The sequence below is a fragment of the Corvus hawaiiensis genome, chromosome 24 (assembly GCF_020740725.1).
Source record: "Corvus hawaiiensis isolate bCorHaw1 chromosome 24, bCorHaw1.pri.cur, whole genome shotgun sequence".
Taxonomy (NCBI): Eukaryota; Metazoa; Chordata; class Aves; order Passeriformes; family Corvidae; genus Corvus; species Corvus hawaiiensis.
In genome coordinates, this window is record NC_063236.1 from 2,003,462 (window position 1) to 2,028,005 (window position 24,544).

The window sequence follows — 24,544 nt, forward strand, 5'->3', positions numbered from 1 at the left end:
AATCCCAGCGAGCACGGCCGGGGCTCTGCCAGGGGCTGCACATCCCCCCGACAGAGGGAAAACTCCCCCAAATCCTGCTGGAGTTTCCCTGGAGTGCGGGAGGGGAGGGTTGGCAAAATGTTTTTCGGGAGAGAAGGAGACTGCCTGTGTCAGCCACGGGAGGTTTGAATGTGCCACTCCCAAATCCCTCCCTTTATTCCCACTGCCGTGGGTGTGGCTCAAATTCACCATTTTACCTAAATTCCCCTTTTTCATTGCGATTCATTGAGCCCTTTCACCCCGTGCCTTTTCCAAGGTTGGAGTTTAGTCCCTTCGGGCAGCTCCGGAGGGAGCAGGGTGCCAGGAAGGGCAGGAGGGTGGTGATGGATGTCACCGGAGCGAGGACGGAAAAGCCACTGGGGCAGGAAAATCTGGCTCCTGGGCAACGTGGGCAAGCCCGGGAGCGGGCGGGGAGGGAGCAACAGTCAACTCTGGAATCGGTCCTCAGGGACCAGCTGGTCATTCCCGACGGGAATGTTTGTTCCTCTTCCTCATCAAACTCCCCCGTGACTGGGACCTGAAGGTTTTCCACCCGTTGCTTAAAGTAGGAATTTGGGGGATTAAGAGCAGACTCCCTGTTAGTTTTCCCAGTGGAAATCATAATCCATTCTTTATTCTCCATTTTCCAATAACCTCGCGTTGGGGCATCATGATCAATACAAGGGCAGCGTTGGAAAGTTTCCTTACAAATCCCAGCTGTGGTTGCTCTGAACTGGCTCCCGGGGCACAGGGGAGCTCCTGCTCCTGGAATTCCATCCAGCGGCCCCACCAGCTCCCCCAGTTCCCTCAGGATTTTGCTCCTTTCCCACCTTCGGTTTCAGGAATCGAAATCTGGGTGTGATTTTTGTTGTTCGAATCATTTTCGGTCGCCGCGACGGCATCGACGCGAGGATGAACCTCATCCACTCAATCATCCCAAACCTTCCCTCTGAGCCTTCAGATGAGGAATGGTTGGGAAGCTGGTAGAAAACAGGGGTGGCTGGGTGTTGCAGGGGTTTTTCTTTGCACGGATGATGGGATTTTGGTTTTCTTGGATTGTCCAGGGGCACAAGGAAGGGCAAGGTGAGCAGTGGTGGCGTCTTTCCTTTAGTATTTGAGGCATAAAAGAATCATGGGATGGTTTGGGTTGGGAAACCATCGGACCTTCCCGCTCCAGCCCTCTGCCATGGACAGGGATACTTCCCACGAGCCCAGGTGGCTCAGAAATCTCAATTAAAAGATGGAAAATGCTGTTTTCCATGGAAAACTCGCACTGAGGGGAGCCCGAGCCTTGCTGGGCTGAAGAGTCACCTCTGCAGGACCTTGAGGGCTTCTGGAGGTCATTGGTGGCCACGTCCTGTGGCCAAGAGCCACCCAGGGAGTCCTGCAGGAACCACCCTGAGACCAAAAGTAGCTCTTTTCCCCCAGCTTGGAAATCCTGGTGTAGCTTTTCTTTTTCAAGAAAGGAACCACAAAACCAAAGCAGGCGGTTGGGTATTTTTAGGTCTGAAATGCCCGAATTTGGGTCTGAAATCCCTCTCCCCCTGTAGTAACCCTTCCGGACTCCCAGCGCGTAAACATGGATGGGTTTATTTGGGAATGGGAAAAGAACCTCCCACAAGTGCTCGTTTTTTGGGCGGTGCCTGGAGGAGAAGGCGCGTTCCTCAGGGAATGGTGGATGGACAGGGAGGGTGGAGGGAGCTCTGCACGCCCATGGCCAAAGTTTCCCTTCTTCTCCTCGTTAGAGACACGACGAGGAGGCTGTGATTGACCAGGGCAGGACGAGCAATGTGGTCAACATCCACTATGAGAAGGAGGAGCTGGAAGGTGAGATCCTGCTGGGATCCTGCCGGAGGGGCCACCAGACCCTGGCAAAAAGTCCCTGCAATGTCCCTTGCTCGGTGTCACATCAGGAGCAGCCAAACCTGTCGTGGTTCTTGATTAAACAACAAATTATTGATCTATGTTTTTAATGTGGTGGCTTTTAAAGCCCTCGTGGAGGCCCCGGTGTGAGTCGTGGCCATGGGGTTGGGTAATTCCCATCTGCTTTTCCCACAGCAGCTGCTCCTGGCTTGGGCAGGGCAGGAGAATCGTTTGGTGTGGTGCAGATTCCCTGTTTTCCTCCTGGAGTTCATCATCATGGGACTCCTTTGATCTTTCCTTGTCACCTTGTGCCATAAAAAGATTTCAAAACTATAATTATTGCATTATCTCCCCCTTAATGAGCAAATCCAAGGGGTGGTGGTGGTGTTGGTGGTGTTGTCCAGCCCAAGCTGGAATTTGAGAAGGGTTTTGGTGCTTTCAGGGCACATTTAGGTGACCCCAAACTGTCCCTTGGTGTGAAGCTTGAGTAAAACAGGCTTGGAAAAAAAAGGACAAGTCTGGGAAAGTCAGGGATCCACTGGAGTTGACATTAAAGGAAGGTGGTGTGGGATTTTTGGGGTGTCCTGTGCAGGGCCTCGATGACCCTTGTGGGTCCCTTCCCACTGAGGAGCTTCCACGATTCCATGGTTACCTCCTGGGACGGCTGCAGCGACCGAGCCACCGCTCATTCCCGACCTCCCTGTTTTTCCAGGCCACCGGACCCTGTACGTGGGCGTGCGGATGCCGCTGGTGCGCCAGAGCCACCGGCACCACCGCGCCCACAGCCAGAAACACCGGAAACGGGAGCGGGAGAAGGACACGGTCCCCACGGAGCAGGGATACCACTGTGAGTCCTGCCGGGGTGGCCACCACTGGCCTTCCCAGCCCGGTCCCTGTGGATGCTTGGCGTGGCTGTTTTACCAAAGAAAACTGTTTTTTTTAGCAAGACTCCCCTTTTCCCAAAGTTTTCTCCAGTTTTGGAGTTAAATCCATACTGGATTTAGGGATCGTGGTTTGAAACCGGAGGTGTGGGGAAGGAAAGCAGCTCATCCTCATGGAGGGGGGGCCGGAGGCTCTGTGAGAGCCCACAGAGAGCTGTGGGACAGGGGCCAGCCCTGCATTTATGGCTGCACTGGTCCCAGTGTGATGCCACCGGAATGTGGGCGTGGCGGGATGGATCCAGGCTCAGTAATGGGATGGGGAATCTCCTCCTGTCCCCAGACACCCCATCCCAGCGGGTCCAGTTCATCCTGGGCACAGAGGAGGACGAGCAGCACGTCCCCCATGACTTGTTCACGGAGCTGGATGAGATCTGCGTGAAGGAGGGAGAAGATGCCGAGTGGAAGGAGACGGCCAGGTAAATCCCTGGGATCTGGGAAGGGCAGGAAGCGGTGTCAGGAGTGGGGTAGGTTGGATACTGGGAAAAGGTTCTTCCCCCACTGGAACAGCTCCCCAGGGAATGGTCACAGCCCCAAGGCTGCCGGAGCTCCAGGGGCGTTTGGACAAAGCTCTCTGGAGCAGGGTGGGATTTTGGGGTGTCTGGGCAGGGCCAGGGATTGGACTCAATGATCCTTGTGGGTCCCTTCCCACTCAGGAGGTTCCATGGTTCTAGAGGTCAGGGAATGCTTGGACATTGGGATTTGGGGATTAGTTGGGGTTTTGGGGGTTATCCTGGGCCAGAAGTTGGACTTGATGGTCCTTGTGTATCCCTTCCAATTCCAGAGTTTCCATGATTCCGTGATCCTCGTAGGTCCCTTTCATCTCTGGATATTCCATGATTCCAGAGGTCAGGGACAACGCCCTCAGTGGGATTGTTGGGGTGTCCTGCACAGGGCCAGGAGTTGCACTCTGTGATCCTTGTGGGTCCCTTCCAGCTGAGGCTGTTCCATGATTGCATGACCCCTGCTGCCGGCTGTGGCGCCAGAGGAGTCCCTGTTCTCTGGGATGTGGAACCTTCCCAGCTGCAGGAACTTCCTCCTGCCGCCCCTTGGTTTTATCTGAGGGGCTGGAGCCATTTTTCTCCGGCTGATCCCACCCCAAATCCGCAGGTGGCTGAAGTTCGAGGAGGACGTGGAGGATGGGGGCGAGCGCTGGAGCAAACCCTACGTGGCCACGCTGTCCCTGCACAGCCTCTTCGAGCTGCGCAGCTGCATCATCAACGGGACGGTGCTGCTGGACGTGCGCGCCACCAGCATCGAGGACATCGCGGGTACGGGGGAAATCCTGCCCAGGGATGGGCGTTTCCAGCTGTTCCCATGGGGTTTCTGGGATTCGAGTGGGGTTTGGGTGTGCAGCTCTTGCTGGCAGCGTGGGGTCCATTGGAAAGCGATTTTTGGGGTTAGAGAGCGCCTGGAGAAAGTTCTGCAGCAGAAAGAGAACATTCTGCAGTAAAAAGGGAATGTTCTGCAGTAAAAGGGGAATGTTCTGAGGTAAAAGGGGAATGTTCTGAGGTACAAGGGGAATGTTCTGCACATTTTTGAGTGTTTCCGGGCCTGGCTCTTCGGCTCTCCCTGAGAGCTGACCTTCGTTCAATAATGATTCATTCCAAGCCATTTCCCCCCATTACACTGATTTTATTTGCCCTCCACACCCTGGAGTTCAGGGCTTTAAAGGCAGAGTGGCTCTGGCAGGGCCCGTTCGTGCTCTGACCTCGTGTCCCTGTCCCACCCAGACCTGATCCTGGCCCAGCAGGAGCCGTCCCCGGAGTTCGACGAGCGCACGCGGGCCAAGGTTCGGGAGGTGCTGCTGAAGAAGCACCACCACCAGAACGAGAGGAAAAGGAACAACCTCCTGCCCATCGTGCGCTCCTTCGCCGACGTCAGCAAGAAACAGGACCTGCACCTGCTCGAGAAGCCAGGTGAGGTCCTGCAGGGTTTGGGACCAGGTGAGGTCCTGCCAGGGTTTGGGGCCAGGTGAGGTCCTGCAGGGTTTGGGACCAGGTGAGGTCCTGCAGGTTTTGGGACCAGGTGAGGTCCTGCAGGGTTCGGAGCCAGGTGAGGTCCTGCAGGTTTTGGGGCCAGGTGAGGTCCTGCCAGGGTTTGGGGCCAGGTGAGGTCCTGCAGGTTTTGGGGCCAGGTGAGGTCCTGCAGGGTTTGGGGCCAGGTGAGGTCCTGCAGGTTTTGGGGCCAGGTGAGGTCCTGCCAGGGTTTGGGACCAGGTGAGGTCCTGCGGGGTTTGGGGCCAGGTGAGGTCCTGGGAGGTTGGGGGCCAGGTGAGGTCCTGCAGGTTTTGGGACCAGGTGAGGTCCTGCAGGTTTTGGGACCAGGTGAGGTCCTGCAGGGTTCGGAGCCAGGTGAGGTCCTGCCAGGGTTTGGGGCCAGGTGAGGTCCTGCAGGGTTTGGGACCAGGTGAGGTCCTGCCAGGGTTGGGGGCCAGGTGAGGTCCTGCGGGGTTGGGGGCCAGGTGAGGTCCTGCAGGTTTTGGGACCAGGTGAGGTCCTGCGGGGTTGGGGGCCAGGTGAGGTCCTGCAGGGTTTGGGACCAGGTGATGTTTCTGCCATGTTTTACCACGAGGTGAAGGTTTCTCCTGGGATTTGGCACCAGGTGAGGGTTCCTGACAGATTTTAGCACCAGGTGAGGGTTTCTGGAGGCGATTGTCACCAGGTGAAGGTTTCTGTCAGATTTGGCGCCAGGTAAAGTTTTCTCCAGGAATTTGCATCGGGCGAAGTTTTCTCCCAGGGCTTTAGCACCAGGTGAGGTCTTCTGCCTGTCTTTAGCATGAGGTGAAGGTTTCTCCCAGGATCTGACACCAGCTGAGGGTTTCTCCAGGCTTTGGCACCAGGCAGGGGTTTCTGGGTGACTTCGTCCCCATTAGACTTGTTCTGGCAAAAGAGAAACACCCCAGCTCCTCCTTTCCTCCCTTTCTCAGTGTCTTTCTCTTCCCTCCCAGCCCAAACCCTCACCCCTCACCCTTCTCCCACCACCGCAGAAGCTAAGAACGGGGTGACCCCTGAGACCAGTGCCATGGACCTGAGCAAGGTGAGACCTGTACCCCTCTCCCACACCTCCAGGGGGGCCCTGAGGGCTTCGTTTTTGGGGAATTCCCTGAGAATCGCTGGTCCTGCCCAGGCGGAGCTGCACTTCATGAAGAAAATTCCCAGCGGAGCCGAAGCGTCCAATGTGCTGGTGGGAGAGCTGGATTTCCTCCAGCAGCCCCTCGTGGCCTTTGTCCGCCTGACCCCCGCTGTGCTCCTGTCGGGAATGACGGAAGTTCCCATCCCAACAAGGTCTGAAGGACAAGCACAAAGTTTTTATTTGAAAAAACCCCAAACCTGCCTCAAATTGCCCCACGATTCAGGGCCCAAGGGAACAAGCGGGAGCTGCACGTTTCTCCCATGCCGCTCCTCACCTTCCTCCCTTCCCTGCTGGATCTTTGAAACGTACAGACCAATTTTAGTGAAATTGGCCCCAAAATGAGATTTGTGATTGGTTTTGGTGAACAATTCAGCCCACAGAGGAGGCGGGGAACCAACATGTTCACCCTTGTGGTCCCAGGGATTTCCCTGGGTGCTCTTGGAGTGAAGCCGCGTTTCCCTCTCTCAGTTTGGTTTTCCTTGCCCAGGTTCCTGTTTGTTCTGCTGGGGCCAGGAGGAAAAGCCCATCAGTACCACGAGATCGGCAGGTCCATGGCCACCACCATGACAGACGAGGTGTGACGAGATAAGAGGGATCTCGGGGTCACTTTTGGGGTTCTTCACCATTCCCTGTCCCTGGAGCAGTGAGGAAGAGGATTTGCTGTCCCAGCCCTTCATTTGCACCCCAAACCAGGCAGATTTACATCAACCCAAATCCTGGGGACTGAAACCCCCTCTGGGTGCATCCTACACCCCACCCTTCCCTACGGGGTACCCAGGACATTGTCCCCAGTGGTGGCATTGCCTGGGCCAGAAGAACTCCTCCCCTCTAAGCCAAAGCCTCCAGTGTGGCCACGAGGGGCAGGGCTGAAATCCCACCCGGGGTTCATCCTGCACCTCATCCTTCCCACATCCAGGGCTGGCACCATCCCAGTGGTGGCACTGCCAGGGTGGTAGAACTTCTCCTCAAGGCCATGAGAGATGGTGGCCTCATGGAGGAGATGACTACAAGCACCACAAAGCCCAGATTTTTCCTGTTGGGGGAATATTTCCGGCTGCCAGGAGATTTGGGGAAGATGATCCTGCTGTAGCCAGAGGGGAGCTGCCCTGGTGAGGGCACCCAGGGTGGGCTCTGCTCTCACCTGGGCTGGGCTGTGCCCTCACCCACTCTGGGCTGTGCTCTCATCCGGGCTGGGCTCTGCTCTCACCCACTCTGGGCTGTGCTCTCACCCAGGCTGGGCTCTGCTCTCACCCGGGCTGGGCTCTGCTCTCACCCAGGCTGGGCTCTGCTCTCACCCAGGCTGGGCTCTGCTCTCACCCAGGCTGGGCTGTGCTCTCACCCACGCTGGGCTGTGCTCTCACCCGGGCTGGGCTCTGCTCTCACCCAGGCTGGGCTGTGCTCTCACCCAGGCTGGGCTGTGCTCTCACCCGGGCTGGGCTCTGCTCTCACCCAGGCTGGGCTGTGCTCTCACCCGGGCTGGGCTGTGCTCTCACCCACTCTGGGCTCTGCTCTCACCCAGGCTGGGCTGTGCTCTCACCCGGGCTGGGCTCTGCTCTCACCCAGGCTGGGCTGTGCTCTCACCCACTCTGGGCTGTGCTCTCACTCAGGCTGGGCTGTGCTCTCACCCAGGCTGGGCTGTGCTCTCACCCAGGCTGGGCTGTGCCCTCACCCACTCTGGGCTGTGCTCTCACCCAGGCTGGGCTGTGCTCTCACCCACTCTGGGCTGTGCTCTCACCCAGGCTGGGCTGTGCTCTCACCCACTCTGGGCTCTGCTCTCACCCAGGCTGGGCTGTGCTCTCACCCAGGCTGGGCTCTGCTCTCACCCAGGCTGGGCTGTGCTCTCACCCAGGCTGGGCTCTGCTCTCACCCAGGCTGGGCTCTGCTCTCACCCAGGCTGGGCTCTGCTCTCACCCACTCTGGGCTCTGCTCTCACCCAGGCTGGGCTCTGCTCTCACCCAGGCTGGGCTCTGCTCTCACCCAGGCTGGGCTCTGCTCTCACCCACTCTGGGCTCTGCTCTCACCCAGGCTGGGCTCTGCTCTCACCCGGGCTGGGCTCTGCTCTCACCCAGGCTGGGCTCTGCTCTCACCCAGGCTGGGCTGTGCCCTCACCCAGGCTGGGCTGTGCTCTCACCCAGGCTGGGCTCTGCTCTCACCCGGGCTGGGCTGTGCCCTCACCCACTCTGGGCTGTGCTCTCGCCCGGGCTGGGCCCTGCTCTCACCACCTGGAGGTCTCCTCTGGGCAGGTTTTCCACGATGTTGCCTACAAAGCCAAGGACCGGGCTGACCTCGTGGCCGGCATCGACGAGTTCCTGGATCAGGTCACGGTGTTGCCACCGGGAGAGTGGGACCCATCCATCCGAATCGAGCCCCCCAAAAACGTCCCCTCCCAGGTGAGTGCTGCAAGGGGGACGGGCAGCACAACAACCCAAATTCTGCTAAACTTGGAATTCCACACCCAGGCCAGGAGCAAAACAAGCCGGTGGTTGATAATATACCAGAAAAAGACCTGTTTTGAGCTGAATTCCGTGTTCACAGGAAAAGAGGAAGATGCCGGGAGCTCTGGATGAGAGTTCTTCCCACAGCAAGCCGGAGAAACACAGCGGTCCTGAACTGGAGCGGACTGGGAGGTGGGAGCTCTCCTGGTTTGGGGCCGCCTTCTGTTTTGCCTCCAAAATCTGAGCAGGCACCTCCCCTTCCAGCAGCTTTTGGCGTCACCTGGTTCAGTGAAGCGGCTCCACGTTGCCACCTTGGTCCCCTGGGCTGGGCAGGGGGACACCTGGGCAGGAGGGAGATTTGGGAAGTGAGGAGGTCTGGGAAGGTGAGGATCGGGGCAGGGGGGACACCTGGGCAGGTGGCAGATTTGGGCAGGGGGGACACCTGGGCAGGGGGGCCCAGCCCCAGCATCGGCACCCTCAGGTTTTCTGGCTTTGGGGCGGCGGCAGGTCTGGAAACCCCTGCAGGTTTCTGCACAAAGGACACCAAACGTGCTCTCCCAGCCTGGTTTTTCCTCCCTCCAGGCTCTTTGGAGGGCTGGTCCTGGATGTGAAGCGCAAGGCCCCGTGGTTCTGGAGTGACTTCCGGGACGGTCTGAGCCTGCAGTGCCTGGCGTCCTTCCTGTTCCTCTACTGTGCCTGCATGTCCCCCGTCATCACCTTCGGGGGACTGCTGGGGGAGGCGACCCACGGCCACATCGTGAGCTCCTCCCTCTGCCAGGAGCCCCGGGAGGGGGAAACGCCCCAAACGGACCCCCCTGGGCTGCTGGGGAGTGTCCCTGCCCATGGCGGGTGTTTGGAACCCAAACCATTCCCTGCCAGCCCAACCCGCTGGTCCCTTCCAACCCAACCCACTCCATCATCTTTGAAATCTCTTTGCTGCTGTGAATTTCCTTTGGGTTTTTTGGGGGGTTTTTTATCCCTAATGATTTCTTTACTCCCTGCTCCCTCTCTTCCCTGTCAGAGTGCCATGGAGTCCCTGCTGGGAGCATCCATGACGGGCGTGGTTTATTCCCTCTTTGCTGGCCAACCCCTCACCATCCTCGGCAGCACCGGGCCCGTCCTGGTCTTTGAGAAGATTCTCTACAAATTCTGCAAGTGAGAAGTTTGTCTTCTATTTTTTTGGGGAAAAGATGTTTTTCTTTTTTGGGGTGGGGAGAAGATGTTTTTCTTCTCATTTTCTCGGTGGCAGTTGTCAGATTTAAGTTGTTTGCTGGGTCACAAAGGTCTCATGCTGCTGCTGTAGCACAGGAAAGGTGAGAGCCCTCGGGCTTGGGGGTCGTTTGGGGTTTTGGCTTGGGGTCATTTTGGGTTTTAGGGTTTAAATGAAGCAGTGGGAGGAGGAGGAACCAGAGGCTCTGGATGGATGCCCAGGGAAGGTGAGACAAATCACTCTGGTTTGGAAATGAGGGAGGGTTTGTTTTCTACTGAGTACAAAACTTTTAAACCTGATTTTTGCTGGAGGAGGAAATAGATTTCACCCAAATATCCAAGTAGTTTTCAATTGGAATAGTTTGAGTTTTGGGGAATTTTTTGAACAAGTAGAAGCTTCTCCTGGGAAACGGCTCTTTTCCATGACTGTCCTTCCATCTTGGTGACGTTGGTGTGACACCGCAATTAAACTTCTCATTAAGCCCCAAGTTGCCAGTGGGTGACTGGGGCAAACCCAGCTGGTTTTGGTGTCGGAACTCTGGGGGATGTGGGAGAACCTTCCACAACCTCAATCAGCCTTCAAGGCATTATGACAACCTTAATTAATGCTAATTAAACACTTGGCTTCTCCACCCACACCCTGCAACCTCAAGGATGTGGAAACCTCAGTTACTACCTGCAGCCACCACACGCTCCCAAATTGCTCCTGATTTTCCCTGGAGAACAGCTTGGCTCCGAGGCCTGTGCTGGCCTTTCCCCAGGAGTTTTGTGCTTTTCCAGGGAATACACGCTCTCCTATCTGTCCCTGCGGACCTGCATCGGGCTCTGGACTGCGTTCTTCTGCGTGGTGCTGGTGGCCACGGACGCCAGCTGCCTGGTGTGCTACATCACCCGCTTCACCGAGGAGGCCTTCGCCTCCCTCATCTGCATCATCTTCATCTACGAGGCCCTGGAGAAGCTGAGCCACCTGCGGGAGACCTTCCCCGTGCACATGCATAGCAAGCTCGACCTCCTCACCATCTATTAGTGGGTGTTCTCCTCCTCAGCCCTCTGCAGGTGCCTCAGGGGCTGTCCCGGCGCTGTTCCCTCAGCCCTGTCTCACCTTCCCTCCTCCAGCTGTAAGTGTGAGCCCCCGGCTCATCCCAGCAACGAAACCCTGCGCTTCTGGCGGAGCAACGGGATCAACGTGTCAGGAATCACCTGGGGAAACCTCACAGTAACCGTAAGTGCCCTGGGCCACCGGTTCCTCTGGGAGGCCAGGGGAGGCCAGGGCCGCTCACAGGTGCTGAAGGCACCATCTTCAGGTGACTTTGGGCTTCAAAGTGCTCTGAGAAGTCCCTGCTGAAATCTCATGGGTACTTTTAACCTGCTTGGTCCTGCGAAGGAGAGCCCACCTTGCCCAGCCCACCTTGCCCAGCCCACCTTGCCCAGCCCACCTTGCCCAGCTCACCTGACCCAGCCCACGTTGCCCAGCTCACCTGGTCCAGCCCACCTGGTCCAGCCTACCTTGCCCATCTCACCTTGCCCAGCCCACCTTGCCCATCTCACCTTGCCCATCTCACCTTGCCCAGCCCACCTTGCCCACCTCACTTTGTCCCCAAGCCGGGCTGTGGGACCGGGATCGAGGTTAAGGCAGTGCTTTGATTCTTGGAGCTTTGGAGGACTGCAGTTGCTGCCTGAAGGCCGTGATTGGCTCCCTTAATTGGTTCCTAAGGTCTCCAGGCCCTGCTGTCTGTGGGGTCTCACATAAATTTGCATGTCTGAGCAGCTCCACAGGACTGTCCCTGGAAGCAGAGCCCAGGTGAGGGACAGGAGCTCTTTGGGAGCTCTCCAGCCCCTTTTGGCCTCGTCCTGTGAGCCCCGACTGCAAAGGGAGGATTTGTCTCTTTTTTCCTCCCACAGTTGTCCCAGCCCTCCTTCCCTGCTCCATCTTTATCCACCAATTTCCAGCTTTTCCTTCCCCCTGGTGTTCTCCTCAGCCACAGTGGAGCAGAGGATGTCCCACCACATCCCACCTCTGCTCCTCTCCGTGTAATTCCAGCTCCACGTGTCACTTGTTCAGCCGCTGCTGCCCATTAAATATATTTACCTATTTATAATATACTGATATATTTACAATACATTGGTATATTGATAATATATTTACATTCATAACTTCTGTGGCAGCTGCAGGATCACAGATCTTGCACCAAGACCCTCAAACCCCCCCCTGTTATCCCGGTTTTCCTCCGTGTCCTGATGCTCTGTTTCTCCAGGAATGTCGCTCTTTGCATGGGGAGTTCCAAGGACCTGCCTGTGGACGCAACGGCCCCTACGCGCCCAACGTCCTCTTCTGGTGCTGCATCCTCTTCTTCTCCACCTTTGCCCTGTCGAGTTTGTTGAAGAAGTTTAAAACCAGCCGTTACTTCCCAACCAGAGTAGGTGGAAGGTGGTGGCCGTGACAGGCTCCACGCTCCTTTCCCAAAATGCCATCCCTGGAGCGCTGAAGGATTCGCCAGCACTCGGCCAGGCTGGGAAGTCCTGACCTTGGATGTCCCTCCCTCGTTTCCATGAGTGCAGAGAGGTTGCAGCATTCCCCGCCCGCCTCACGACCTGTTCCAGAGTGATGCTTGTTGGCTCAGGCAATGGGAAATCAGCTCTTCCAAAGTTATTTCTTTTCTTTTCACCTTCTGAGCGTCATTTGCTGGAGTGGCATTCAAATGAGGAGTTGCCATGGAAAAACAGGAACGAGTGGTGCCTCAGTGCCTTATTCCCCTTTTACCCAGCAGTGTGGTGCCTTTCCTCATTTTTAGTATTTTTGTTACTGTTTGAATTAAAATTTGAATTTTCCCCCTAATTAAACTCCTTCTACTGTCCCCCAGCAGATCCCCAGATCTCCAACACGCAGCAATATCCGCCCAAGGGAGTTGGCTGCGTGTCCTTGGAGTGGTGGGATTTTAGGAATTAACCAGTCCAAACATTGGGGGTGTCCCCAGATTTCCCATCTTGTGTCCTGGCCCCCTCTCAGCCCCGGTTTCTCGCCCCAGGTCCGATCCACAGTGAGTGACTTTGCTGTGTTCCTCACCATCGTCATCATGGTGCTCATCGACCTCGGGATCGGGATCCCGTCCCCCAAGCTCCACGTCCCCCACATGTTCAAGGTATCGGGAGGGGTTGGTGGAGAAGGCTTTTGGCACCTCAGGTGCCACCAGGTGATGTCAGGGCAGGTCAGGGCTGGGTTGGAGGAGGTGCTGGTGGTGAAACCATCTCCTCTTAGACATCCAAGGGCATCGACCCCCCCTGGAAATCAGGAGACAGCCCCAAAACCAGACACTGACCAGGAGAACCATCTCCGGCAGGACAGGGCTGGGCTGGAGGAGGTGCTGGTGGTGTGAGCGTCTCCTCTGCCACATCCAAGTGCATTGATTCCTTCCTGTCTTTGGGAAGACAGCTCCAAAACCACGGGAGAGAGGACACTGGGAGAGAGGACTCTGGGAGAGAGGACTCTGGGAGAGAGAGCACTGGGAGAGAGGACTCTGGCACAGCGGAGGCCCCCGGGAGAGGGTGACACGAAGCCTGGGCTAGGAAATGCCTGGACACAGGGCTGGAGGGGAATGGAGGCCAGGGAAGGGTTTGGGTTGGGGCCTGATCCCGCCGTGTGTTGCAGCCCACCAGGGACGACCGTGGGTGGCTCATCAACCCCATCGGGCCCAACCCGTGGTGGACGGTGTTGGCCGCGCTCATCCCGGCCCTGCTCTGCACCATCCTCATCTTCATGGACCAGCAGATCACGGCCGTCATCGTCAACAGGAAGGAGCACAGGCTCAAGGTGAGGGGCTGCAGGGGTTCAGCCCATCCCCACCTGCTTTGGGAAGGTTTGGGATAACACCAGGCTGTGTGGCAGGAGCTCTCCTGGACACGGGGACGGGATGACAGCTTTTGGGAGCAGCAGATGAATCTTGGAGTGATGGAGAAGGTGTTTTTGTTTTCAAAAGTCAGTGGCAGCTCCAGGGGTCACTCAGAGCCACCTCCTACCTGCAAGTGCTGGGAATTTCTTTATGAATGAAAAAATAATCAGTTTTTAAATGATTTCTGAGAAGCAGAAATGGTACAAACCCTCCAGACCCATTTTGTCTGATCCCATCAGATTTTCATGCAAGACGTGAAATCCACATTTGATTTCAGTTCTTATTTCAAACCTTCTTTAAGTTTTCCAGAAGTTGACTTGTGCTTGAGCAGGGTCTGTGGTGTTGTCCTGCTCCCTGAGGGATGCTCCCACTCCCCTTTTGCTCCCCAGAAAGGCTGTGGGTACCACCTGGACCTGTTCATGGTGGCTGTGATGCTCGGGGTGTGCTCGGTGATGGGGCTGCCCTGGTTCGTGGCCGCCACCGTGCTGTCCATCACCCACGTGAACAGCCTCAAAGTGGAGTCCGACTGCTCCGCGCCGGGGGAGCAGCCCAAGTTCTTGGGGATCCGGGAGCAGAGAGTCACCGGCCTGATGATCTTCGTGCTCATGGGCTGCTCCGTCTTCTTCACCTCTGTGCTCAAGGTAAGTGAGGGATGGAAGGCACCTGGTGGCCGCCGGAGTTTGGGAGGGGATGCAAGATTCGGCTTCTGCCCCCAGGGAGGTGATCCCAACGCCAGGATGGGAACCAGCCACGGTGACTTCCCAGCCCTTCAGACCCAGTTTGGGCCGCTCAAGCCAAGCAAACAAGACAAATCCTTGAATTCCCAGGTGCCCCCCAGACCCTCTGTAGTGGGGGGGATCCTGGCTGGATCCCACCAAAGCTGCTCCTTCCCTGCCCTTCCCAGCGGGATTGGAGAGAAAATAGAACAAAGGTTCATGGCTTGAGACAAAGACAGGGACAGATCTCTCACCAATCATGATCATGGGAAAACAGGCTGGAATTAGGGATATTAATTGAATTTATTACTGACAAAATCACAGCAGGAAAATGAGAAGTAAAACCAGACCTTAAAAAGTCCTTCCTTCCTTCCGAATTCCTTCCTTCCTTCCTTCCTTCCTTCCTTCCTTCCTTCCTTCCGAATTCCTTCCTTCCTTCCTTCCGAATTCCTTCCTTCCTTCCTTCCTTCCTTCCGAATTCCTTCCGAATTCCTTCCTTCCTTCCGAATTCCTTCCTTCCTTCCTTCCTTCCTTCCTTCCTTCCTTCCTTCCTTCCTTCCTTCCTTCCTTCCTTCCTTCCTTCCTTCCGAATTCCTTCCTTCCTTCCTTCCTTCCTTCCTTCCTTCCTTCCTTCCGAATTCCTTCCTTCCGAATTCCTTCCTTCCGAATTCCTTCCTTCCTTCCGAATTCCTTCCTTCCTTCCAAATTCCTTCCTTCCTTCCTTCCTTCCTTCCTTCCTTCCTTCCTTCCTTCCTTCCTTCCTTCCTTCCGAATTCCGTCCTTCCTTCCTTCCTTCCTTCCTTCCTTCCTTCCTTCCTTCCTTCCTTCCTTCCTTCCTTCCTTCCTTCCTTCCTTCCTTCCTTCCTTCCTTCCTTCCTTCCTTCCTTCTTTCCTTCCTTCCTTCCGAATTCCTTCCTTCCGAATTCCTTCCTTCCTTCCTTCCTTCCTTCCGAATTCCTTCCTTCCGAATTCCTTCCGAATTCCTTCCTTCCTTCCTTCCTTCCTTCCTTCCTTCCGAATTCCTTCCTTCCGAATTCCTTCCTTCCTTCCTTCCTTCCTTCCTTCCTTCCTTCCTTCCTTCCTTCCTTCCTTCCTTCCGAATTCCTTCCGAATTCCTTCCGAATTCCTTCCTTCCTTCCTTCCTTCCTTCCTTCCGAATTCCTTCCTTCCTTCCTTCCTTCCTTCCTTCCTTCCTTCCTTCCTTCCTTCCTTCCTTCCTTCCTTCCTTCCTTCCGAATTCCTTCCTTCCGAATTCCTTCCTTCCGAATTCCTTCCTTCCTTCCGAATTCCTTCCTTCCTTCCTTCCTTCCTTCCTTCCTTCCTTCCTTCCTTCCTTCCTTCCTTCCTTCCTTCCTTCCTTCTTTCCTTCCTTCCGAATTCCTTCCTTCCTTCCTTCCTTCCTTCCTTCCTTCCTTCCTTCCTTCCTTCCTTCCTTCCTTCCTTCCTTCCTTCCTTCCTTCCTTCCTTCCTTCCTTCCTTCCTTCCTTCCGAATTCCTTCCGAATTCCTTCCTTCCTTCCTTCCTTCCTTCCTTCCTTCCTTCCTTCCTTCCTTCCTTCCTTCCTTCCTTCCTTCCGAATCCCTTCCGAATTCCTTCCTTCCTTCCTTCCTTCCTTCCTTCCTTCCTTCCTTCCTTCCTTCCTTCCTTCCTTCCTTCCTTCCTTCCTTCCGAATTCCTTCCTTCCGAATTCCTTCCTTCCTTCCGAATTCCTTCCTTCCTTCCTTCCGAATTCCTTCCTTCCTTCCTTCCTTCCGAATTCCTTCCTTCCTTCCTTCCTTCCTTCCTTCCGAATTCCTTCCTTCCGAATTCCTTCCTTCCTTCCGAATTCCTTCCTTCCGAATTCCTTCCTTCCTTCCTTCCTTCCTTCCTTCCTTCCTTCCTTCCTTCCTTCCTTCCTTCCTTCCTTCCTTCCTTCCTTCCTTCCTTCCTTCCTTCCTTCTTTCCTTCCTTCCTTCCGAATTCCTTCCTTCCTTCCGAATTCCTTCCTTCCTTCCTTCCTTCCTTCCTTCCGAATTCCTTCCTTCCTTCCTTCCTTCCTTCCTTCCTTCCTTCCTTCCTTCCTTCCTTCCTTCCTTCCTTCCTTCCTTCCTTCCGAATTCCTTCCTTCCGAATTCCTTCCTTCCTTCCTTCCTTCCTTCCTTCCTTCCTTCCTTCCGAATTCCTTCCGAATTCCTTCCTTCCTTCCGAATTCCTTCCTTCCTTCCAAATTCCTTCCTTCCTTCCTTCCTTCCTTCCTTCCTTCCTTCCTTCCTTCCTTCCTTCCTTCCGAATTCCTTCCTTCCGAATTCCTTCCTTCCTTCCTTCCGAATTCCTTCCTTCCTTCCTTCCTTCCTTCCTTCCTTCCTTCCTTCCTTCCTTCCTTCCTTCCTTCCTTCCGAATTCCTTCCTTCCTTCCTTCCTTCCTTCCTTCCTTCCTTCCTTCCTTCCTTCCTTCCTTCCTTCCTTCCTTCCTTCTGAATTCCTTCCTTCCTTCCTTCTGAATTCCTTCCTTCCTTCCTTCCGAATTCCTTCCTTCCTTCCTTCCTTCCGAATTCCTTCCTTCCGAATTCCTTCCTTCCTTCCTTCCGAATTCCTTCCTTCCTTCCTTCCTTCCTTCCTTCCTTCCTTCCTTCCTTCCTTCCTTCCTTCCTTCCTTCCTTCCGAATTCCTTCCTTCCTTCCTTCCGAATTCCTTCCTTCCTTCCTTCCTTCCTTCCTTCCTTCCTTCCTTCCTTCCTTCCTTCTGAATTCCTTCCTTCCTTCCTTCCGAATTCCTTCCTTCCTTCCTTCCTTCCGAATTCCTTCCTTCCTTCCTTCCTTCCGAATTCCTTCCTTCCTTCTTTCCGAATTCCTTCCGAATTCCTTCCTTCCGAATTCCTTCCGAATTCCTTCCTTCCTTCCGAATTCCTTCCTTCCGAATTCCTTCCGAATTCCTTCCTTCCGAATTCCTTCCTTCCTTCCTTCCTTCCTTCCTTCCTTCCTTCCTTCCTTCCTTCCTTCCTTCCTTCCTTCCTTCCGAATTCCTTCCTTCCGAATTCCTTCCTTCCTTCCTTCCTTCCGAATTCCTTACTTCCTTCCTTCCTTCCTTCCTTCCTTCCTTCCTTCCTTCCCTCCCTCCCTCCCTCCCTCCTTCCCTCCCTCCCTCCTTCCTTCCTTCCTTCCTTCCTTCCTTCCTTCCTTCCTTCCTTCCTTCCTTCCTTCCTTCCTTCCGAATTCCTTCCTTCCTTCCTTCCTTCCTTCCTTCCGAATTCCTTCCTTCCTTCCTTCCAAATTCCTTCCTTCCTTCCTTCCGAATTCCTTCCTTCCTTCCTTCCTTCCTTCCTTCCTTCCTTCCTTCCTTCCTTCCTTCCTTCCTTCCTTCCTTCCTTCCTTCCTTCCTTCCTTCCTTCCCTCCCTCCCTCCCTCCCTCCCTCCCTCCCATCTCTCCCTCCCCTGCTGCACCATCGGTCCCTCCCAGCTCTCCACAAACTGCTCCAGCGTGGGTCACTCTTCCAGGCCTCAGTCCTTCAGGAAGGGGCTGCTCCAGCCCCGCTCAGCAGCGGGTCCATCCTGGAGCCAGCTGGAATTGGCTGTGCCAGACGTGGAAGAGACTCCCAGCAGCTTCTCACAGAGGCCACCCCCGTGAGCCCCTGATCCCCAGACATGGCCACGCAAACCCAGCACACCCAGCCCTGTTTTGGGGTAGAATTCAGCAATTTCAGACAGGCAGGACTTTATTGGCTGCAATTCACTCCCCCAAGAGCCTCGTCAGAGCCATTCCCAGGAGCTGAACCCTCAGAGTTCCCCCCACGGGCTTCCCTGCCTGTTCTTCCCACCAAACAATCCCAGCTCTAGGCTCCAAGGAGCCACAATCCCAACTCCAGGTTCCAGGGGGCCGCAATCCCAACTTGAGGCTCCAAGGAACCACAATCCCAACTCGAGGCTCCAAGGAACCACAATTCCAACTCCAGGCTAAGGGGAGCCACAATTCCAGCTCCAGGCTCCAAGGAGCCACAATCCCAACTTCAGGTTCCAGGGGGCCACAGTCCCAACTTGAGGCTCCAAGGAGCCACAATCCCAACTCCAGGTTCCAAGAAGCCACAATCCCAACTCCAGGCTCCAAGGAGCCACAATCCCAGCTCCAGGCTCCAAGGAGATGTCACTTCCCTGCCTTCCCACAAGAGTTTGTTGGGATCATTTGTTCCCCCCACAGGAGGTCTCAGGTGGTTGGTAGATGAAAGGTGCTCCTCATGGGTGAAATCCTCTCGTTGTCTCCAAGCTCTCTGGAAAAGAGGATTATTCTGGTGGAATGTTACTCCAAAGATCAGCCTCACACCGAGCCCAAAATCTGTGCTGGATAAAATCCAGCGTGGGAAAGCCGGGAATCTTCAGGCAGTGCCTGAGGAAGGAGTGCTGACAGAGAGGGGCAATGCTGCAGGTGAAAGGAGAGCCAGGAATTTATTGCTTTTCCCACAGTTTATCCCGATGCCGGTGCTTTACGGGGTCTTCCTGTACATGGGGGTCTCGTCGCTCCGAGGAATCCAGGTATGGCTGCTCCGGGGAATTTCCTCTTCCTGAAGGCCTTGGGGTGGGAAAAATGTCTCTGAAAGCCGGAAATGCAAATGTTTTGTGTCACGGACCCGTGGGTGGGGGCTCAGGAGGTTTGTAGGGCTGGGAGGAACCAGTTCAGCACTGGGAGAAACCAGTTCAGCACCGGGAGGGCCAGTTCAGCGCTGGGAGAGCCCAGTTCAGCGCTGGGAGAGCCCAGTTCAGCGCTGGGAGGAACCAGTTCAGCACTGGGAGGGCCCAGTTCAGCACTGGGAGGAACCAGTTCAGCGCTGGGAGAAACCAGTTCAGCGCTGGGAGGAGCCAGTTCAGCACTGGGAGGAACCAGTTCAGCGCTGGGAGAAACCAGTTCAGCACTAGGAGAAACCAGTTCAGCACTGGGAGAAACCAGTTCAGCGCTGGGAGGAGCCAGTTCAGCACTGGGAGGAACCAGTTCAGCACTGGGAGAACCAGTTCAGCACTAGGAGAAACCAGTTCAGCACTGAGAGAACCAGTTCAGCGCTGGGAGAGCCCAGTTCAGCACTGGGAGGGCCCAGTTCAGCACTGGGAGAACCAGTTCAGCACTAGGAGAAACCAGTTCAGCACTGGGAGAACCAGTTCAGCACTGGGAGGGCCCAGTTCAGCACTGGGAGAACCAGTTCAGCACTGGGAGGGCCAGTTCAACACTGGGAGGACCCAGTTCAGCACTGGGAGGGCCCAGTTCAGCGCTGGGAGAGCCCAGTTCAGCGCTGGGAGAACCCAGTTCAGCGCTGGGAGAACCAGTTCAGCACTGGGAGAAACCAGTTCAGCACTGGGAGAAACCAGTTCAGCACTGGGAGAAACCAGTTCAGCACTGGCAGAGCCCAGTTCAGCACTGGGAGGAACCAGTTCAGCACTGGGAGGAACCAGTTCAGCACTGGGAGGGCCCAGTTCAGCACTGGCAGAGCCCAGTTCAGCGCTGGGAGGAACCAGTTCAGCATTGGGAGGGCCCAGTTCAGCACTGGGAGAGCCCACTTCAGCACTGGGAGAACCCAGTTCAGCACTGGGAGAACCAGTTCAGCACTGGGAGGAACCAGTTCAGCACTGGGAGGAACCAGTTCAGCACTGGGAGAAACCAGTTCAGCACTGGGAGAACCAGTTCAGCACTAGGAGGAACCAGTTCAGCGCTGGGAGAACCCAGTTCAGCGCTGGGAGAACCAGTTCAGCACTGGGAGGAACCAGTTCAGCGCTGGGAGGAACCAGTTCAGCACTGGGAGGAACCAGTTCAGCACTGGGAGGGCCAGTTCAACACTGGGAGGACCCAGTTCAGCACTGGGAGGAACCAGTTCAGCACTGGGAGGAACCAGTTCAGCACTGGGAGGGCCCAGTTCAGCACTGGGAGAGCCCAGTTCAGCACTGGGAGAACCCAGTTCAGCACTGGGAGAACCAGTTCAGCACTGGGAGGAACCAGTTCAGCGCTGGGAGAACCAGTTCAGCACTGGGAGGAACCAGTTCAGCACTGGGAGGAACCAGTTCAGCACTGGGAGGAACCAGTTCAGCACTGGGAGAACCAGTTCAGCACTGGGAGGAACCAGTTCAGCACTGGGAGAAACCAGTTCAGCACTGGGAGGAACCAGTTCAGCACTGGGAGAACCAGTTCAGCGCTGGGAGGAACCAGTTCAGCGCTGGGAGAACCAGTTCAGCACTGGGAGGAACCAGTTCAGCACTGGGAGGAACCAGTTCAGCACTGGGAGGAACCAGTTCAGCGCTGGGAGAACCCAGTTCAGCGCTGGGAGAACCAGTTCAGCGCTGGGAGGAACCAGTTCAGCGCTGGGAGGAACCAGTTCAGCACTGGGAGGAACCAGTTCAGCACTGGGAGAACCAGTTCAGCGCTCTCTGTTTGAGGCTTTAGGGCAGGTTGGTGTTTGGTGATGGGAAATTGGGGGAATTCAGTGGGAAGGGAAGGAAATTCCACAGGTGTGAATCCTCGCTGGGGCATTCCCTGGGCCCAGAGATGCCGACCAGAGAAAAACCTGGAAGAGCTGGAATTTGGTGGGCAAAGCCAGCTGGTTTCTGGATGGAGTGGAGGGAAAAGAGGCGCTGCTCCCGGAGGAGCAGGACAGGATCCTGGATTTCTCCTTGTCCCCGAAACCTCCCCACCCCAGCAGCTCCAGGGGCTTTGGCAGCGCCCAGGTGACGCCGTCTCCTTTTCCCTGCAGTTCTTCGACCGCCTGAAGCTGTTCTGGATGCCGGCCAAGCACCAGCCGGACTTCATCTACCTGCGCCACGTGCCCCTGCGCAAGGTGCACCTCTTCACGCTCATCCAGCTGCTCTGCCTCGTCCTGCTCTGGGCCATCAAAGCTTCCCGCGCTGCCATCATCTTCCCCATGATGGTGAGAGACGGTATTCCCGGTGTTCCCGGTATTCCCAGTGTTTCCAGTGCTCCCAGTGTTCCTGGTGTCCCCGGTGCTCCCAGTGCTCACAGCCCTGGAAGGATGGGCAGCACCATCTCTGGCCTCACCCATCTTCCCTTTCCTCCTGCAGGTTTTGGCTCTCGTTTTTGTCCGGAAAGTGATGGATTTCTGCTTCTCCAAGCGGGAGCTCAGCTTCCTGGATGACCTCATGCCAGAAAGCAAGAAGAAGAAGTTGGACGATGCCAAAAATGAAGCCAAAGAAGAGGAGGTAACGCCAGGAGCTGGGAGCCTCTGGGCTCTGAGGTTCCCTATTGCTGCCGCAGCTCATCCTTAAATCATGGGATCATGGAACGGGTTGGGTGGGACGGGACCTCAGAGCCCACCCAGTGCCACCCCTGCCCTGGCAGGGACACTCCCACTGTCCCAGGCTGCTCCCAGCCCTGTCCAGCCTGGCCTTGGGCACTGCCAGGGATGGGGGAAGGGATGGAGAATCCTCGGCTTCTCTGGGTAACAGCTGTTGGGGGAACCTCAGAACTGAACCCAACAGATCCAATAGCCTGGATCCCACCTTCTTTTCCCCTAAATTCTCAGAGTTTCACACTTAAACAGAGGCATCGTTATCATTTTTTAATGAGCCTTATAATAAAAATAATTCTTTTTCTGCGAGGTTTGCTCCCAGCAGTGTCGGTAACCCCAAACACCTGCAGGGGAAGGTCTTGACCTGCTGCTAACGGTGCCGCGGGTCAGAGGAGAGGGCAGCGTGCCGGGTTTTTAAAGGAATTTCATTTAAAGGAATTTCATTTAAAGGAATTTCATTTATCCCCTCTTGGATTAAGGAGGGAGAACTTGACTTGTCCCTTTTCAGGAGTCCCAGAAAATGATGGAAGCGGCTGCTGCGAATTCCGTCCAGCTGAAGCTGGGCAAGACCAGCAGGGTGGACACCCCAAAGCCCAGCAGTGACAGGTAAAGCCCCCCCAGGCCAGCACCCCCAGCAGGGTCATGGGAAGCATCCGGCTCAGGTTTCTCCTCTTGCAGATTTGTTGTTCCCAGTCATCTTAGTGGGAAAATCCCCATTTACTGGAGGTGATGGCAGAGCTCTGACCCCACTCAGGGGCTGCATGAGTCCCATTTTATCCCAAAACTACATCACCAGTGGCTTTCTGGGATCTGGAGACCCTCCTGCTCCCACCTGAGAGGTCACAGGGGGAAACACCAGCTGTGGGTCTGCAGCTCCGGGGCTTGATTCCCAAAATTCCTCATCCACCCAAACCACCCTCACCGGCTGAGCTCCGCTGTACCAGGCCCTCCTGTTCCTCTGGCCGCTGCCGATGCTCTTGGTGGGGTCAGACCCATCCTCATGGGTCTGGAGAGGTGAAATTCCCCACTCAGAGCTACTCCCTCTGCTGCCTTTCTGGGCTTTCTTTGGGCCCATTTGCCCTGTAATTAATTAGAACTAAATGAACTCCAAAGAGGTTCTTTGGTTCCAGGTTGTATTAGAATAATTTAACACCAAAAAGGGAGTTCCTGCAGGGTTTTCCCGAAATTTTTCTCCAATTTCTTTTGGCCCTGGTCTGTGGGGTCAGGTGGGTGCATCCAAGGAAGGTGGAATTTTCCTTGTAGGGCTGATCCTTCTGACATCAACATTTCGGATGAGATGTCCAAGACCACGGTGTGGAAGGCTCTGACCATGAACACAGAAACGCTCTGAATCCGGGAGGAAAGAGGTAAAGGCTCGGCTGTGGCGTGACCTTGTGGGGACAGCACATCCCCACGGCCCTCGGGCCCCCAGGGAAGAGGCAGCAGGAGCACGGACAGCGGCTCCTCTCTGCAGGGAAGCGCGGGAGCTGCACCTGCAATGCTGGGATCAGCCTGGGGCCCCACACCCAGAGAGGCCCTGAGGGGCTGGGGGCAGCTCCAGAGCTGGGGAAGGGCTGGAGCAGCAGGGAAGGAGCTGGAAGACTCCTGAGGGAGCTGGGAAAGGGCTCAGCCTGGGGAAAAGGAGGCTCAGGGGGGACCTTGTGGCTCTGCACAACTCCCTGACAGGAGGGGGCAGCTGGGGGGGGGTCGGGCTCTGCTCCCAGGGAACAGGGACAGGAGGAGAGGGAACGGCCTCAGGCTGGGCCAGGGCAGGGTCAGGGTAGATGCTGGGGAAAATTCCTTCCTGGAATGGTTGTCCAAGGCCTGGCACAGCTGCCCAGGGCAGTGGTGGAGTCACTATCCCTGGAAGAGCTCCCAGACCATGGATGTGGCACTTGGGGACATGGCCAGCGGTGAACACGGCGGTCAATGGTTGGACCTGAGGATCTCAAACACCTTTTGCAACCTGAACAGTTCCGCGGATCTCTGATTCTGGGTCATCCACTGATGATGCTCTCCCTCTTTCCCTCTTTCCCTCTTTCCCTCTTTCCCTCTTTTCCCCCATTCCCACGTTTAGGCGCCTCGACGCCGCTGTCGGGGAGCAGGAACGTGACTCAGGGATGTGCCAAGGCAGACACGGAGGAGCGGCTCGTTTCCCATCCGAGGGGTCCCATAAAGCCATGCAGAGTTTCCCGTTCCCCTGGGCTGCATCCCGGGGGATCCGTGTTGTCCAGCCTCGTGTGTCCGTGCGTGTGTTGTGCAGTGGTGGAGGCTCCGCTACCGCTTCCCATCAGTGCTATTTTTTTAATCTCAAATTCCTCCTCTCCTTTGTCTTTTTTTTTTTTTTTTTTCCAAATATAAACTCTGAATGTACAAAAAAACCATTCCCTGCTCGATCTGGCGCCTTCTCCTTCCTCACAGCTGGGGTTTTGGTCTGGTTTGGGATCCTCCTTTGGATGACTTCTGTCTCTTAGTGGTGCAAGAGGGATGCTCTCCATGGTGGGACAGCATCGGGAGCCTCGCATGGATTGGGATGAGCCGTCCCTGAGCACTCGGGATAAGGCAAAGGAAAAGCATTTTCTCCCTATGCTCCATTTTCCCATCTTTTTTGAGGGTTTTTTCTGAGCTCGGCCACCAGCCTGAAAGTGGTAAAATCCAGAAATGTCCCTTTTTAGCCAGGTCTAAAATGACCACAAGGGAAGATTAAAATGAAAATCCCTGGATTTTGGTGGCGGGAGCAGCTGGGTGAGCTGTGGAGCTCTGCACCCCTAGAGCCCCCTCCGGTCGCATCCCCAGGATCAGTTTTCCCTTCCCCCTGTCCGTACCCAGCCTCTCCTCGCGGGGTGGGAACTGGGAAGTGCCTTCTCCTCCTCCTCCTTGTCCCTTCGCAGGGAGGGGCTGTGGAGCAGCCAAGGTCCTGAAGCTCTCCCCGCCTTCGGGGGGCTCGGGGGGCTCTGGTGTCCCCCTGGAACGTGTGGCTGAGTCTGGGGGCTGTGGAGCTGGGAAGGGAGGACATTCCAGAGGAAAAGGCTCCCACAGCCCTCGGGAGGTTCGGAACAGGCTCCAGGCTCTTGGAATCTGCAGCTGGGAC

At 55.9% G+C, this 24,544-nt stretch overlaps 1 protein-coding gene across 3 annotated transcripts in view; it reads left to right on the forward strand.

Moving 5' to 3' along the window:
- Window positions 1-23,840, forward strand: part of SLC4A8 (solute carrier family 4 member 8) — a 27,278-nt gene extending 3,438 nt beyond the window's left edge. The window contains exons 2-25 of one of the 3 annotated variants that reach the window (XM_048327792.1): window positions 1,764-1,845; window positions 2,594-2,728; window positions 3,103-3,238; window positions 3,930-4,090; window positions 4,553-4,738; window positions 5,770-5,858; window positions 5,949-6,106; window positions 6,442-6,529; window positions 8,198-8,344; window positions 8,490-8,581; window positions 8,972-9,146; window positions 9,411-9,544; window positions 10,379-10,624; window positions 10,715-10,820; window positions 11,854-12,015; window positions 12,625-12,738; window positions 13,245-13,406; window positions 13,875-14,126; window positions 18,635-18,703; window positions 20,902-21,075; window positions 21,227-21,364; window positions 21,962-22,059; window positions 22,717-22,820; window positions 23,531-23,840. In XM_048327792.1, coding sequence (XP_048183749.1) covers window positions 1,764-1,845; window positions 2,594-2,728; window positions 3,103-3,238; window positions 3,930-4,090; window positions 4,553-4,738; window positions 5,770-5,858; window positions 5,949-6,106; window positions 6,442-6,529; window positions 8,198-8,344; window positions 8,490-8,581; window positions 8,972-9,146; window positions 9,411-9,544; window positions 10,379-10,624; window positions 10,715-10,820; window positions 11,854-12,015; window positions 12,625-12,738; window positions 13,245-13,406; window positions 13,875-14,126; window positions 18,635-18,703; window positions 20,902-21,075; window positions 21,227-21,364; window positions 21,962-22,059; window positions 22,717-22,804 — 3,192 coding nt within the window. In that variant the 3' untranslated portion in view covers window positions 22,805-22,820; window positions 23,531-23,840. Of the gene's footprint in view, window positions 1-1,763; window positions 1,846-2,593; window positions 2,729-3,102; window positions 3,239-3,929; window positions 4,091-4,552; window positions 4,739-5,769; window positions 6,107-6,441; window positions 6,530-8,197; window positions 8,345-8,489; window positions 8,582-8,971; window positions 9,147-9,410; window positions 9,545-10,378; window positions 10,625-10,714; window positions 10,821-11,853; window positions 12,016-12,624; window positions 12,739-13,244; window positions 13,407-13,874; window positions 14,127-18,634; window positions 18,704-20,901; window positions 21,076-21,226; window positions 21,365-21,961; window positions 22,060-22,716; window positions 22,821-23,530 lie in introns of all 3 variants that reach the window. The other 2 variants (XM_048327791.1, XM_048327793.1) reach the window with 2 other exon arrangements.
- Window positions 23,841-24,544: the final 704 nt, after the last annotated feature.